At 39.4% G+C, this 17,264-nt stretch overlaps 1 protein-coding gene across 12 annotated transcripts in view; it reads left to right on the top strand.

Moving 5' to 3' along the window:
- The window catches only part of L3MBTL3 (L3MBTL histone methyl-lysine binding protein 3), a 179,108-nt gene that overhangs the window by 24,468 nt on the left and 137,376 nt on the right, over window positions 1-17,264 (top strand). For 8 of the 12 annotated variants that reach the window (XR_010413760.1, XR_010413759.1, XM_064598093.1 and 5 more), the window contains exons 3-10: window positions 704-820; window positions 7,300-7,411; window positions 7,777-7,851; window positions 9,286-9,445; window positions 10,492-10,666; window positions 12,721-12,805; window positions 14,338-14,429; window positions 16,391-16,495. Coding sequence is in view for 10 of the 12 variants with exons in the window: in XM_064598093.1 (XP_064454163.1) it covers window positions 719-820; window positions 7,300-7,411; window positions 7,777-7,851; window positions 9,286-9,445; window positions 10,492-10,666; window positions 12,721-12,805; window positions 14,338-14,429; window positions 16,391-16,495 (906 nt within the window). In the remaining 2 variants the exon portion in view is untranslated. The remainder of the gene's footprint in view (window positions 1-703; window positions 821-7,299; window positions 7,412-7,776; window positions 7,852-9,285; window positions 9,446-10,491; window positions 10,667-12,720; window positions 12,806-14,337; window positions 14,430-16,390; window positions 16,496-17,264) is intronic. The other 4 variants (XM_045865526.3, XM_045865528.3, XM_064598099.1 and 1 more) reach the window with 3 other exon arrangements.

The following is a 17,264-nucleotide window of genomic DNA, read 5'->3' on the forward strand; positions in this document are numbered from 1 at the left end:
AAAAATGCAAATTAAAAGCATTATCACAGTTAGCTAGTTGACTTGGTTATCTTAACATAGCCTTATTATTAGTGTTTGCTGTATATTTTAAGACTGCTTCCCTATTTCCCAGAACATCAAATCGGCAGATATCTCGACTGAATTAAATTAATCAATTTACGGAAAGAATCAATCACCCTGTGAATTCATTGAATTGACACAGCACACTTAATTGACAAGTTTAGTGTAGATGACAGTCCTCATGGACTGGCATTTTCTTGTTCTTTTTTATTATCTAAATGGCTTCATTTTGTTTATTAACATTATTACTAATATTAATTCTGTTCTTTATACCCACTCTCTTTTCAATATTTTAAAAAAACAACAACAAAAAAACTACTTAGTGGGCAACAATTTCTATTTATATATGTCATGATTTTTTATTTTAGATGAATATGCTATGAAACAAAGAATTCCTTTTTAAGAATAGAAAAGTTGACACTTTCTAATTTATAAATTTTAGTAATATTGTTTCTTCTATAATTTACCAGGGATTACACTAAGAAAAACATGATATTTTTGAAGCATTTATTTCTAGATCTATGGATATGAGATTTGTGATCAAGAAAATTACATAATTAAGGGAAACTGAGGCAGTGGCCACTAAAATAAAAACTGATTTGTAAGTAGAATATTTAATGATATGCCTTTCCCCCCCTTCCAGGTTCAAAAATAAATCATGACTGAATCTGCCTCTAGCACAAGTGGTCAAGAGTTTGATGTATTCAGTGTTATGGACTGGAAAGATGGAGTAGGCACATTACCCGGAAGTGACTTAAAGGTAAGCTGTCTTTATTAAATACAGTTATCTGTGTGTGTTTATGAAAATAAATTTGACTAAATATGTGAGAGAAGAATTAAAAGCATTAAGCATAACCCTCTAGGCTTCATATGATGCCCAGATCTCTACAGTAAATTTTCAAGACAATTTGAAATGCTGACGACTTGGCAGAAGTCTTTGTCACTTGGGGTGGTGGATGGGAATATTTTGGCAATATGTTCTTATTTTGCAGAAGTTGAATTGTAGCTTCCAGAGGATCATCCCAGGTTTGACTTTATCATGATGGATAATAAATATGGAAATGGTAGGCTTAGAAGACCTAGCTTCCTATGTTTTTTAGTTATGAACTTTATAACTTTAAATGAATAACCACATTCCCTGTGCCCTAGTTTTCTCTATTAAAAACTGGATAAGGTTAAAATATTGAATAGACAGGGTTATTCTCCTCCCTTAAATTATTTATACTATAAATATGGATTTTTATATAATCACTTGTTCAAAAGCTGGTCCTTCCTGTAAACCAGGTTGCTTTTATATAGATGAGAACTCTCTTCAGAGAGTGATGCTTCAGTCTGCTCCTTTCCTGTGTGCTCATCCTGCCCCTTTTCTCAAGCCTCCCTAAACCCATGGTAGGACCACCTCTGCTGCCCTATGAAACATAGTTATGTAAGCGCTCATCCGGGAAGCCAGTCACCCCCACCTCTCATTTCTAATGTGTTTTTGCTCTAATCCTATCTCTGGGACCTTGAACCTGTCTGTGGCCTTTTAGACTTTGTGTTTGTATGTGGTTACTCAGGTGTTTGAACTTCTAATCACCCTAACTGGCTGTTACTTGGCTTTCCTCTGTAGTGGTTGGTGTTGTGGTCTATCTTGAATAGAAGTTCCTGCCCCCAAATAGAGGCTTCCTGGAATCCAGTATCTTTTAGTGGCTACTTGACAAATATCTCAGCCAAGCCCATTCTAGTTCATCCTCAGTGGTGAGATCTGGACAATCCGTCATTGGAAGAATACTTAGATTTTAGTTGGGTTAGGCTGAATTAAGTGCAGTGTGCCAATGTATCTATCTATCTGAGTTTAGCTTAATAAAAATACTGCAATGAGGTTCATTGAAATCTGGAAAGGAGATATGATTTTTAGTTTTAGTTCTGAATGACCTTGAACAAGTCAGTTAGTCTCTTTGGGCCAGTTTCCTTTTTGGTGAAATAAGGAATTAAATGAATACTCAGGATTTTATCTGCTCTAACATTCTCCAAATGTTCATCTGGATTAGATATGATGGGAATCGAGTGCTGAAATTTGTGAGAAAGAAAACTGTTCCAGACGCTTATAATGTCAGCCTCATAGTAGCTACATGAGCTTTGTCAAGTTATTTAAATTTCCTAAGTTTCAGAATCTTTATCTATAAAATGAGGAAATAGGATCTATGTCACAAGGTGGTTATAAGGATTGAAAAAAATAACATATGGAAACACTTAACAAATTATATCTTTTCTGGCTTTGTGATATATTATGTAAGCTGCCTTTTTTTTTTATTGCTTTATTCTTGTATTTTCCTTGTACATTTTTGTCCCTTCTCAACTGTGTTATTTTGATGTCAGGTAGATGATGAAATTTATAACTTTTGTGCAGTTAGATTTTGAACTTTCCATCCCTAAGAAATTTAAATTGCCTGAAGGTTTTCTAAACAACGGATTTTAGGAATTAACCTATTACTTTTATTAAGGTAATCAGGTAATTAAGCCACTTAGTGGGTATTATAATCTGGTTTATTTTATTTGACTTTTAGGTTCATCTAATTACCTAGGTAATTGCCATGTAGCCAATTCACTATATGTACTGTAGACGGTTTGAAACCCCACTTCTAAAAAAAAAAAAATTAAAAAATTTTTTTTGTACTTTATAACCATTTTTACCTGAAGAGATTGAAGAACAAGCCAGTTGATTATGTTACTTAGGATTTCTAAATCACTTGCTCCTGGTATTAATGTCTGAGTTGTTTAAGAGACTTGATTGAGAAATTGATTTTTCACAAAAATAAGATACTAAAAAGAACTTTGAATAAAGCATGAGATTTACTCTCTGACATCGTGCCTTGTCTATCTTACATTACTGAAGCTTCTGTTTTTTAATGGGTATAGGTATGTGGATTTCCTCATAAACAAGGTGCTCTCCTAAGACAGCCAGCTCAGATTAGTGCAGCCCATATAATCAGCTAATACACAGAAGTCAGTTTCTTATCATGGGAACAGGTTTTTATATGCTTCAGTTTACTGCCATTTTGAAAGAACGTTTCTCTGTAAAACGTTGCTGGCCAATCAAGTTATGTCACTCTTCTGCTTAAAATCCTTTAGCAGTTTCCTGTCTTTCATGGCAAAGTTTATCACAGAAGTTTTTGGTGATCTGGCCGCTACTTTCCTCCAGCTGCATCTCATTTCACCCTTCTGTGCCATCTTGTTTCCTTTCCAGCCCAACTAGCTAGTTGAAGGCTTCACACCTTGGTCTGTTTATGCTTTTTCCTGTTGCTGGAATCCCCTTGCCCCTCTTCATCCTGGACTAACCAATCTTTATATAAAACGGAGTGCAAAATCTTTTCATTTGGGTGCAGCAGTGGAAAGAATAGAGAGCTTACTCTCTGATGAGCACTTTATCTGCATCTTTTTATTTAATCCTTTTCTTTAACAGTGACAGTTCTTGTCACTGTTGTCAGTTTACAGATGGGAAAACAGAGGCCCAGAATGGTTAAAGCATTTGCTCAAGGTCAAGATATTGGCAGAACTGCGTCTAAAGCCGGGCTTTTCTGATACTGAAATTGATTCTCTTAATACTACTATACTACTGTCTAAAGGGAGAAAATGTTTCATAACAAAAGAGATACAGGGAGAATGTTAGCGCAATTTAGAGGAGGTATTATTTTAGCTGGAGGGATCAGGAAGGCTTTGGGAAGTAGCTGTCATGTGGGCTTCAGGTGTCTGAAAATAGGTCGGCATGGATGTGAAGACTTCTGCTGGCAGGGATGGTAGGCAAGAAAGAGAAGGACTAGCCTAAGAAAGTATAGTGTTAGGGGAGAACGGCAAGTGTCCACTGGCCCTCTTGGAAATATTATAGTCATCCACAAGACATTTTTGCTTAAACAAGCTTTGGAAACTGTACCACTGCCTAATTATTCTGTAAAATGGCAAATTAGTATTTGTAGATTAATTTCTCAGGACCAGCCATACAAACAGGCAGGTATTAAGTGGTAGTGGGAGGGTGCATGGTAGGGCTCCCTGTCCCTAAGCAGTTTCTCTCTCTGAACTTCTAATTGATGTCTGAAATTTATCCACAGAGAATTATTCCTCTGGGTCATAAGGATTTAGCTGTTTGAAATCCTTTAGTAAAATGCAGATGCACTCCTGGGAGCGATAGCATCTTATCTAGTAAGAATAGTTGCCACTTAACTGAGAGCAAGACCCTGCAGCAGCAATGCAGAAACCCAACTGGAAAATTCACTGTGTGTGCTTAGTGCAGTTTTGCCTTGTTGTGATGAATGTTCAGAAATGTGTAGTTACCAAAATCTTTGCTCTTAAAACAGATCAGTAAGTAGAACTCACATTTCAACATGGAAAGTAATAAAACAAAAATAGTAACCTCGGCAGCGTCTTTTAGTGATCTCTTATTAAAGACGGGCAAAAATCAGCAAAGGATCCTTTGCCTCTACAAGAAAAAATAAAGAAGAGAATTGAATCAATTAAAGGTAGTTCAAGCCAAGCTAAACAAACCAACCTTTGCAACCCCTTGTATATTTCAGGCATAATTGTTTTCTGACTGATCTAGTTGTATCCACTAACAGAACAAATTACAATGTCAGCTGATGTGTTTGATGTGCTTAATCAATTTCTTTTGTAAAGTTTATAATTTTGATGTTCTTGATTATGGAATGGAGCCACTCAATAAATTTTTATGCTGGTTTTTAGATGCCTAAGTTAAAAGAACTAGTAACTTTGAAAAAAAGAAATAAGAGGGATCATTTCAAGTCTCCATGGCTCTAAAACCATTCATAAAAGCATTCCCCATTTCAGAACCTGAGGGTTTTATTGGGGGAAAACAATGTTAGGGAATGTGTCAGTCTTTCTGGAATTCCATCTGTGGAACTCCAGTAATGCTGGCAGCACCTAACAGCCTATGTGGTCCAGCATTTTCTACAATAGCAACATTGTGAAAGACAGTAAATCCAAATTGAGAAGCCAGAAAAAAAAAAAAAATTAATCCCTATGTCTTTTTGCGTATAATAGGATACTTTGAAAACACTTGGAGGTTAATTTTTGAGATAAAGTAACTTTGGTGAGATGTTCTTTACTTTTTCAGGGTTATAGGATGCCTTTGGGAATATGATGAAACTTATGAACCCGATCCCCAGAAAAATATATATGTGCTCCTGACGTAATTTTGCATGTATTTCATGGGATTCATCAGTCTCCTGAAGTCCAACTATGGATCCCTGGCTTACAGGAGTTAATTGTGTCCCTGAGTGTTGTGACATCTTTACTTTGTACTTTGGCTGTAGTTCAGTTACTGGCAATAAGTATTAGAAGGAAAAGATAATTGGGATTAATTGTTGTATTGTGGGAATATTATCTTTTAACTTTGAGAGTAGTTGAGCCTAAAGCTTCCAAGTATCATAACTCTGAAAGTGTATTTAAAGATTCCACTGAGTGGTGTTCTCTTTCTCAGTGTTGGAAATGCAGGGTGCCTCCCAGCTTAGCGGCAATTTGGAAACTTAATACCACAGGAGACTCTCAGTGTAATGCAAATGGTGCTGTTTCTCACATTTTATAGTTTTCAAATAGGTATAAATTAACATCAGCATATAATAAAAGTAAAATTACTTACCTGAACTGAATGACAAAGGTCATGTCTATGGTTTTGTTAAACTTTCATGCAGAATTTATTTTTTGTCTTACTCTTTAATATCATTAATTAGTAACATTATGGCTTGTTTTTTCTACTCTTGCCCAGTAGATGGTACTGTCAGCTTTATTTTGAAATATTCCCTTTTCAGAGTAGACCATTTAAAATGTTTTTTTCCAAAAAGTAAAGTTATTTTTAGCTCTTTTCCTCTCAGTTACCTTTTTGCCACTTCCTAGATTGATATTTTTAGGTGAGCACACTAGGTATAGTAAACACATGTTAGCTGGGAACTTCTATCTGAAATACGTAGTAGAAAACATTTTCACTTTTATTAACAATTTCAGCTTTGTCGGCCTAAAGAGCTTTTAATCACTGTAGAGTACATGCATAAAATTTTTTAAGGTGCCGTGTTTTCCTGGTGGAAAGAATAGTAATTTTTGCTTCAGCTTTTTCTGACTGGTAGTCTGAATGATTAAATGAATCCTCCTATGGGCATGTTGACTAAATAGATGTTTTAGATTGGGGAGTGGAAGGTCTTAAGTTTCACTACTACATATTGGCATGCTCATCCATATTTCTGCGAAAGATCTAAAAACTTTAAGCAAAAAAGTTTTATAATCTTTTGAATCGTGAGCTTTCCAGTTTTTCACCAGCTGTCAAAATTAGTGGATCCTTGGTGTCATTTTATTTTATGGAAAAACAGAGGACTATGGAAAACTTTGAACTTCATGAATAGGAGAGAAAACTTAGTTGTTTCAAAGGGGATTGGGGGAGTGGGGTCTCTGCACATAGATAGTAGTTAAGCCTTCAACACATGCACAGTACAACCAGGCTATTGCAGAAACATATTTGATTTGAAGCTTGCCATGAGATGAGAGGAAATTTTCAATATTTGGAATCAAAATGTCCATGAAATCAAAATGCCTATAATTTTTAGTGATAGCATTGGCCAGTAGCTAGTAGTTTTGTTCAGATCTCCATAGACTTTACCAGTTGTTTTGGAGGACTCCAGGTGAATAGGATGGAGAATTCCAAAAAGCAGTGAAACAAAGAAGTATGGAGCTGGGGCTCACATGGTCACACATCAGCCTTCCTCGTCTACATCTTGGAAATACAAGGAGATGCGAGTGCAGGTCATTATTTCTGGAAGAGAGATTTCTTTCTCTTGGCCTGGGTGAACTTGGGTGAGACAAGTTGATTCCTGGGAAAACAGTCATTCTTCTTTTACTAATTTTGATTACTAAGTAAGTAGTATATAAGGAAGAAAAAAAAAGTCCTAGCAAAAACTGGTGTTTGAATTTATAGAGTACACGGAGTGAGCAGTCAGTTCTACTGACACAGTGTAGGGTTGGTTGGTTATCGTACTCGAAGAAGTACCTTGCTGCTTTTGTTCTGTTTTCCCTTCCCTGAATCCCCAAATTAGTAAAATGCAAAGGACTTAATATTAGTAGAGGGCTTATCTAGATCTGTTTGCTGAAATGAACTTTTAAAGCATAATTACTTTGCTTAAAGACTATACGTGTCAGCCATGAAACAATTACCATTTTGAGCGGTTTTGTAAATGTCGCCTCTTTCCACCATGTTGTCTCTAGTTTCGGGTGAACGAGTTTGGAGCCCTGGAAGTTATCACAGATGAGAGTGAGATGGAAAACGTGAAAAAAGCAACAGCTACCACAACTTGGATGGTACCAACTGCTCAAGAAGGTAAGAATGGGTCGTCTGCAGGGCCTTTCTTTCTTTTGAGAGTTTTAAAATAAGACTATCTGGTTTTATAATAGGCTGGAACTTTGAAAATCCTGGGTGATTTTCATGTCATGTGTTCTTAAGTAAATTTCTATAACAAAACTCATATGGAACCAACTTTTATATTTTAAAATAACTATAAACTGTCTTCTTTCCTAATGCCAGATCTGTAATAGGACAAGGTTAATTGGAAATTATCAAGTAAATCCAGTGTTGTAATAGCCTACCCAGGTGATTTAGCCAAAAGTCTGCCACTTTTTTCTCATCTACTCCGATGGTTGTAACTAACACCTATATGCTGATGACTCCTAAATCTATATCTCCAGCCCCGACCTCTCCCCCGAGCTCCAGGCCCGTATTTCCACCTGCCTACTGGACATCTCCACCTGGATGTCCCACAGGTACCTCAAACTCCACATGTCTGAAATGCGATTCATTTTCTATTTCTTTCTTCCCTTCCCCCAAACCTGCTCGCTCTTCTATAACCCATATTTCAGTTGGTGGTAGCACCATCCACCCAGTGGACAAGTAAGAAATCTAGGAGTCATCCTGAATTTGTCCTCCCCCAGTCCCATGGCCTGTTACTCAACCCTCTTGGTTTTTATTTCCTAAATACGTCTCAGATCTGGCTTTTTCTACTAATGATCACTGCCACTGCCTCAGTGTAGGTCCTTGTCAGCTCTCACCTGAACTATTGCAGACTCCACCTCGAGAATCACTCTGCTGCTAATTTCACCTAATTGATCCCACACCTTGAAGTCAGAGGAACTTTTGTAGATCGCTTATCTGACACTTCACTGATTTCTTATTGTCTCTGTAGCCGAACATACAAAGATCTGGGTGGCACCACCCACGGGCTTGCGGTGTCTTTGCTCTCTGTTCTGTCTGTACACAGTGTCCTGGTAGGGCTGGCAGCACTGAATTCCATGTCATTCTCCCAGCACATCATGTGGTATTGTGCTCCCTTGCCTTTGCCCCTGCTCTTTCTTCTGGCCGGGATGCCAGTTCTCTCTTTGTCCAGTTGGTAAATGCCTCTGGGCCTTCAAAACCCAGTTGAGGCTTTATATGAGACAGTCCTTCCCTGACCTCAGTCCAGGCCGAGTGAATCACTTCTTCTGTACTCCTTCTGGAACTTGTTCATACTTTAATTGCATGTATCACATTTTTTTTATAAATATTGGGTTTTCTTGCCTGTCTTCTCTTCTAGACTGTGAGCTCTCTTGGGCAAGGTCTGTACTATCATTATCAGTGTCTAGCGTAAATTGGTGCCTAATAAATGTTTGCTGAATGAATGATTAGCCTAACAAATTCAGGCAAAAGGAAGCGTGAGTTCCTAAATGATTTGGATCATTATGGTTTAGGAGACCTTTTACATGAAAAGTCACATAGGTGGTGATTTAGCCAATTTAGCAGAACAAAGCCACTCATTGAAAGGTAAACAACATAGATAACCCTTTTTAAATTGTGTCAAAGATACATCTATAAAATAGGATTCTGTAGGTTGACAGTTTCATCTTCCGAGTTTAGTAATGAAATTTTCTTTATTTTACTTTGAACTCTGTAGAAAAAGCCTTGGATAAACTTTTATCTTTTCTGCAGAATATTTTTTGTTGGGTAAATGATTTGAATGATTCCTGCCAAGTCCCTTCTCTTCCCTCTCCCACGAACTATAGATCGGTCATTCATTCATTCAACAAACATTATTCTTTTATTGTGTCGCTAACAAAATTATTAGAGGAAAAAGTGTAAATGTATTTTGGAATGTTTTCTGTCATGGCTTTCACTGTTTTTGTTTTTGTTTTTGTTTTTGTTTTTTCCTCCTTTTCGTCTTCTAGTCTTTTCGGAGAAGACTGGGATGCCTTTCAGGTTGAAGGATCCAGTGAAAGTAGAAGGGCTTCAATTCTGTGAGAACTGTTGTCATTATGGCAATGTAGATGAGTGTCTTTCTGGAGGAAGCTATTGCAGCCAGAACTGTGCCCGGCATATCAAAGACAAGTAGGTTTTTGCCCTGTTCCATCTGTAAAACGGGTTTTAGAGTCCAACGTCATGGTGCTTGGGAATACAGAGGCGCTCTGACATCTGTCCCCCACTCATGCCCTTTTTTTCCCCCAGAGACTTTTCCTTTAGAGACGCGTGGACCCTGACCCCATTACTTCCATCATGTCTGGTCTGAGTTGTACTGCATAAGTCCTGTCTGCAAGGGTGACCTGTGTCTCTTCAGCCTTTTGATGACCTCGTGTGCTCCCTAGCTGAGAGTATTTCAGTGTCTCTGGACCACATACATTTTGATGATACGGATGTTTATGGAAAAGCAGTTTTGTTTATATGTGGGGGGTTCTTAGGTAACTCACCCAAAACTCCACCAATGAAACGGAGCCACCACAAACCGGGGACCAGCTGAATGAAGATGGCCGTAGAGAGTTGTGTAATGAGTTGCCCGACCTCAGACCTCAGCGCAGACTGAGGTTTAGGAGACAGTGCTGTGGGCCCTGGCCATTTGGGGACTGTCTGACAAGTTCAGCTAATCACCACGGTGCATTTTTGCATATAATTTTGTACCACAAAGCAGTGACTTGACCCTTATATTTTCGTGGCATTTCCCATGTATTTTCACCAGCATAGGCCTGGGAATTGTCTGTTTTTGTTGGCCAGCTTTTATTTTACAAAGTTACACTTGGCCTTTTTTCAGTTGCACTTGTCATTCTTAATAATTGCTAGATCCTTGCATTAAAATGGCCCTGAAGACCAAAACATCTCTAAATAATTGATTCTTTTATTAGTGTGGATGGCAGATGTGAAAGACAGATGATTTTAAACTTGTTAGAGCCTGTTTCACATACAGCGCTGATCCCCTTTTGAAATTAATACATAAGCTAATTTCCATTTTCTACCCTGAGCTGTTACACATGACAGTGGTTCCACGTGTTCCTTAGCTATGAAATTCTGATGCCTACACTCTTCTCCTGGTGGTTCATGTTTTTCCTTTGGAGGATATTTTTTTTTTTAAGTTGCATGATAATCAACATGTAGATGTTTGATAGGTATTGTTTCCTGTCACTATTTTGGGCTTATAAACACAACAGAGATCAGAAGGAAGAAAGGGACATAGGAGAAGACAACGAGGAAGAAGATCCTAAGTGTAGTCGGAAGAAGAAACCGAAATTATCTCTGAAAGCCGACTCCAAGGAGGATGGAGAAGAGAGAGATGACGAGATGGTTAGTATCTCCTGCGCACCGACCAAGGGGCACGGGGGTGCTTCTTAGGAGAGTAGCACCCCGGTCAGAGGCACTGACTTCCATTGGTGGTTCCATGACACTCCATGGTACTGTCGGCAAGTTACCTCCCGACCCTCTTCTGGGTGTCACTGTCCACCTTTCAAAATGGGAATAGTAATAGGACTCCTCCCTCAGGCTGAAGAAGTAGGATGTGCTGAAATTTATTACTGATGGGAGAGGCCACAGCAAAATCTTCAATCTCTCTCGATAGCAAAAATGTCAATCCCATTTTGGTAAATTGCAGATCTCATAAAACTATGCAAGTAGGTAGAAAATGGCAGACAAATGTCAGGTATATTTAGGGGAAACTAATTCAGAATGTGCTAATTAAAACATACATATCTTATTTCTAAAGTATATATTTGTGATCCTGTATGAAAAGAGAACTTTGGGGCGCCTGGGTGGCTCAGTTGGTTAAGCGACTGCCTTCGGCTCAGGTCATGATCCTGGAGTCCCTGGATCGAGTCCCGCATCGGGCTCCCTGCTCGGCAGGGAGTCTGCTTCTCCCTCTGACCCTCCCCCCTCTCATGCTCTCTCTATCTCATTCTCTCTCTCAAATAAATAAGTAAAATCTTAAAAAAAAAAAGAAAAGAGAACTTTGAGGTCTTGAAGACTTTCCCTTCAGATCAGTGTTGAGCCACCAATTATTTGCTGGTCTCTCTCCTAGGAGCTGGGAAGACAGGGATGTGCGGCAGCAGGAGAACAGGATCTCTTCTCAGGGACACCACATTCTTTTAAGGGGACATCTAATAAACAGGAGACACGGCAGCCTGTGATAAGTGCTGTGGGAGAATAAAGGAGGGCACCAGGAGTGGTTGACTGCTTTAAGCTGGGTTGTTAGGGAGGCCTCCCAGAGGAGGTGGCACGAACAGTGTGGTCTGGGTGATAAGAGGGAGCCAGCTTTGTAAAAGAAGGACTGAGGAGGCCCCAGGGCAACGGAATGGCCGGGGGTTGGGGGGGGCGGGGAAGAGCCCGTAAGGCAAGAACCTGTGTGACGTGTTTTGTTTGAGGAAATAAAGAAAGACCTTTTAGTTGAGCCTTACAGGTTAAGGGGGAGTGGAGTAAGATGAAGTTGAAGAGGTCCAGGCCATGTAAGGCTTCATGAGAAACCAGACTAGTGGGGTTTCATTCTGTTTTGTGTGTGATGGGAAGCCACTGGAAGGTTGAGGGCAAGGAAATACGGTGATATGATTTATGTTTTAAAGCGATGGCTCTAGCGTTGGTATGTGGGACCGAGAATGAAATCAGGGAAACCCACAGTTTATTGCAGTAGACTCATTAAGAGGGCTACGGAGGATAGAAGTCACTGGATTTAGGGTAGGTGTTGGAGGCAGGGTCATCACGGTGTGTGAGGGAGAGAGAAGAATCAGGAATAACTCAGGTTTTGGCTTGAACAGTTCACTGGATAATGATGCCATTTATCGAGGATGGGAAGGCCAGACTGGAGGTCAGAATCTAGAGTCCTTTGGCATGGTGAGTTTGAGATGCTCATTAGGTGTCCAAGTGGAGATCCCAGGTGGGCGGTTGGATACATGAGTGTGGCGTCAGGGAAGAGGTCAGGGCATACAGACTGGGGATATTTGGCAGACAGACGATATTTAAAACCCAGGGAGAGGGGTTCAATAGAGAAGAGAAAGGAAGTGGGTTAGAGGAGATACCAGCAAAGGGACGGAGAAAGACAGGCCAGTGGGGTGTGAGGAAAATCCGAACACAGTGGTCAAGGAGCTATAAGAAGCAAGTGCTCCAGGAAGGCAGGGGTTGGTATCTGTGCTGGTGCAGAGTGTGATTCTTGGAAACGTTCTTATTTTGTAATGACCTCAGGCCAAAAGCAACACAGTTCTCAAATGACCTATATTCTTTCTTTCTTTAGAAGTTACGAAGTGAAATTGAAGAAACGTACAAAAAATAATAATGCTTTCTGACAGCTCTCTAACTTTTCATTGGTGCCAGTTTCATGCTCTTTTAAAATCATTAATTGTCCTTTCTTGCTGTAGGAGAACAAACAAGATGGAAGAATCCTAAGGGGTTCGCAGAGAGCCCGAAGGAAAAGACGAGGTGATTCGGCTGTATTGAAGCAGGGTAAGTTGATGAAAGAAAGGTTTTACTTGTGGCTTTATGAAGTGGAAAACATTTCACACAGGTAGACATTTTAGTCTTAATTGTAATGTACGCTAGGGCAGTGAAGATATTGTTTTGGGTTTTTCTTTGATTAAATTTTGTCAATAAAAATCAGGGTTTTGAAGAAGTAGATAAGGAAAAAAATGGAAATTTGAACTGTTGAGTAGTGTCCGTGCAAACATGAAAACATCTTCCTATATTTTTCCATCAAATAGGTTTTTTTTTTCCTACTTTTGCACATTGACTAAAACCTTTGTTCTTGTTCATTTCCTAAGACTTTAAGTTTTTTATGTTTCCTCTCAAACCACAACCTCCTAATGGGGAACCATTTTTGTTTCTGTCATTGCTCCTTAGGCAACACTTTATTTTTATGATGAATCCAGTCCTCAGACCCTTTCCTTTTATAATTGACTGGATGACCTTGCCTCCTTATTCAGCATGGTCCTGAGCTCATTTCCATTGAGGCCTCAGTATCCTCCGGTAGGGTTTTGTCTCGCCTTTTTGACCCATCCCATCTGCCCGCCAGCCCTTCATCTTAGGGCAGCCCCTCCGCCGACCTGACCGTTCATGTTGTCCCTGCAAACCGGGGCCAGGAAGCCAGTGTGCCTCCTCGCCGCTTGGATGCACTGCTTGCTCGTTCATCTCTCAGTTCCTCAAAGACAGCTTCAACTATCTCTGCCTGCCTCAGGCACAGAGCCTAACTCTTATATTCTTGGGGGAGATGACCTTCTGTTTTACATCACTGAGATGAGAAGGGGTAAATTTCTCACTCTGGTCTCTGCCTCACAAATGTTTTAACCTTTCTCTCCCTTCTGCTTTTCTACCTTTGGGGTCCTGGCTCTTCTGGGACCTTATTCTCCAGTCATTTATTTTTTTCTCCCTTAGGTATTCAGAATTTCTTTTTTCTTTTCATGGGCTCCATCTTAGCCTGCTCAAATCTCATTCGCCAAATAACTTTCACTACCCATCAAGGTATTATGCTCTTCCTTTCAGTTCTATTATTTGTTAAATTAATCCAAAATAAAATTGATATTGGCTGGCTGCATGTCTTTATCACTTACAGATTCTTTGGCAGCTCAAAATCTGGCCCTTGCTGAATTGACCACCCCCTCCCCTCCCAAATTAGCAGCCATTCCCTCAGCACTCAGTGCACTGGCCTCTTCTTAGTCCTTAGCTTCTTGATTTCAGGAAACATTTTTTGATCATCTTGTTTCATAATACTGCTCTATCTTGGTTTCCTGTGTTGTGTCCTTCATTTATTCTAAATTCTTCTGCTGCTTTCTTCTGCCATCATAACTGGTCACACACCACAGTTTACTCCTTAGCTTTTGCTTCTTTGGAAGAGGGGCCAGGAGGAGACGGAACTGCCAGCCATGGAAGTAAAAGAATGGCCTGGCATAGTAGTGGTTCGGGAAGTGAGACTTCACAAGATACACCTCTGACTTCTTAGATTTGGGAACCCTACTAGCCTATTAGTCTCACTTGCTTTTCAGGTTTGCCTCCTAAAGGAAAGAAAGCCTGGTGCTGGGCATCCTATCTGGAGGAGGAAAAGGCTGTGGCAGTGCCCGCGAAGCTCTTCAAGGAGGTACGGACTCTTCTAGAAAACACTGTCTGCATTGTCTGTAAGGGCGTTGTCTACAAGGGCGAAAGCTCTGGAATTCTGATCTGGAATTAGTGTTGTTTGTTTAGGAAATGTGACTTGGGATAATTTCTCAAGCATATTGTTTTTCGTTAGTGTATTTATGTGGAGGGGTAAGTGCGAGGGCAGCTAATGTTAATATATGCTGACCACCACCTCCCCCCCCCCCGTGCCACATGCATGGGCACATGTCGAGATACACATGCTCTTTCAACCTTTACTGGGCTTTCACTCAGTAATTTTAAGAGGGGTACCTCGACTACTGCCGAAAAGCTCGTAGATAAAGAAAACCTGGCATGAAATTTCATGTCAACATTACGGTTTTGGGAGAAATGAAAATGAGTTAGAGGTTTATATAATATCACAACAAAAATCTAAAAGCAGGTTATTGTATTTTATTAACTGTAATAAAAACATTTTGTCTTAAGTGACTTAAGCTCAGAAGTATAGATACCAAGTGTGGTTCTGAGTGGGAGCTGCCCTCCCCGGGCTAAACCTGGGGTCAGGAAGCTTTTTCTGTAAAAGGGCCAGATGGTCTGTGTTTTAGACTTTGTGGGGCATCTGGTCTCAGTGGCAGCAACTCAGTTCTGTTGTAATGAAAGCAGCCATAGACAATATATAAAGGAAGGGCTATGGCCATGTTCTTGTAAAACTTTATTTATAAAAACAGGTTGTGGGCTGGATTTGACCCATAGAGTGTAGTCCGCTGAACCTTGTTTTAAATTATTTAATTATATTTAATCATGGCGTGTAATAAATCCTCCATTGATACCTTGTTAGATATGCATTCAGATAAGCAGTTTTAAAAAATGATGAATAGTAAATGTTATGATGATTACATCTATATTAGGAATATTTAATTTAAACGTAATTGTAATTACGTATGAACTTGTTCTGTCTGATTATTTTCTGTAACTTTGATTCTTTGTAGAATAGACTTTTTTACATTAAAAAAAGTTTAAATATACCTAATTACTTGAATCAGTAAAACAGTCATGTAATTCACCCTGTAAAAGTACTAGAAGAATGTGAAGTATGTCCCTCAGAGCCCGTCCTCTAGGTCCCAGATTTGCCTCTCCCAGTAATAAGTGATTACTGTTACCAGTTCTTCCATCCCCTTCCTAGAAAATTGTATGTGCAGATAAGCAGTAGGTATACACAGATCCTGTCCTCCTCATTTTCAACCAAATGGTAACATGTCATACACACTGTTTTAGACTTTGCTTTTTTTTTTTTTTAAACTTAGTTTGGAAAGGAGTCCATCTCAGTTCATGAATCCCTTCATCATTCTTTTATATTCATAATATGACATCTTATGTCTGTTCCATAACAAGTTAAGCTGCTCCCTATTGGTTGACACATATATGTTAATATATGACACATACACGACAACCACAAATAAATGTTTTGTGAATGACCTTGTACACCTGTCATTTTGCACATAATGTGGGTATCTCTTTGGATAATTTCCCAGAATTAGAATTGCTGAGACAAACCGCATGTCCTGTTCGCATAGATACTGGGAGGTGGTTAGAGGTTGTGCCGGTTTCGACCCCTGTTAGATGTATGTATGCGCCTGTCCTCCCAGAGCCTTGCCCGCACTGTGTTACCAGACTTTTTGATCTTGACAAACCTGATTAGGGGAAGTATGTTTTAATGTAATTTTACTTTGTATGACTCTCATGGGTGAGGTTGAACATTTTTTCAGATATGTAAAACTTTTCCCTTTCTGTGACCTGTGTATAGTCTTTGTTCATTTATCGTTGGATTATTTGGTGGTCCTTTTCTTTTGGATTTTTAAGAATTATTTATGTATTTGTTAGTCTTTATTTAAGAATGGTAATTATTCACATTTTAATTGGACGTTCAGGATAAAATACTAAAACTGCTGTCATTTTGCATTTTAGTATCAGTCCTTTCCATATAACAAAAATGGGTTTAAAGTTGGCATGAAGTTAGAAGGTGTGGACCCTGAGCATCAGTCTGTGTACTGTGTCCTCACTGTGGCTGAGGTAAGCCTTGCCTTGTCTTTATTTTTGCAATACAGTGGTGATTCTGGGGTTTTAATAATGGGAAAAGGTGCCATCTGTTCAGTGCTTATTTCATGCCAGGCATTGTACTTACTGCTTTGTGCGTTAACTCACTGAATCTCTACAAGAATCCTATGCAGGTCATGTTTTTTCATTCCTGTTCTATAGGTAAAGGAACTGAGGCTCAGAGAGGTTAAGTGATGTATGCAGGGCCACACAGCTTCAAAGTGATAGAACCAGGATTTGACCCCAGGTCCATCTGACTCCATAGCTTTGGTCGTACTGTGGTTCCTTCACATAGGAAACAGACCAACAGGGGCGTCTGCGTGCCTCAGTCAGTTAAGAGTCTGCCTTTAGCTCAGGTCATGATCCCAGAGTCCTGGGATGGAGCCCTGCATCAGGCTCCCTGCTCAGTGGGGAGTCTGCTTCTCCCTCTCCCTCCACGCCTCCCCTCCCCATCTTGTTCTCTCTCCCTCTCAAATAATTAAATAAAATCTTAAAAAAAAAAAAAGAAGAGAAAAAGAACTAGACCAACAGATATTTGTGTATTTTTTAGTATTTCAAGGTACCTCTGTGAAATTTTTTAGGAAAAATTGTCCAAGTCTATTTATATATATGTCAGTCTAGTATATTACTGAGAGCATTTCTTAGAATTTATTTTTTCCTCCTGTGCAGAATTCACTTTTTCCTCCTGTGCTAGCCTCCACCTTCCTCCCTCTCTTGAGCCAGGGGTATGTGTCTTTAAAAATTC

The sequence above is a fragment of the Mirounga angustirostris genome, unplaced genomic scaffold, assembly GCF_029215605.1.
Source record: "Mirounga angustirostris isolate CCGP_5_RB_7025 unplaced genomic scaffold, mMirAng1.0.hap1 SCAF_8, whole genome shotgun sequence".
NCBI lineage: Eukaryota > Metazoa > Chordata > Mammalia > Carnivora > Phocidae > Mirounga > Mirounga angustirostris.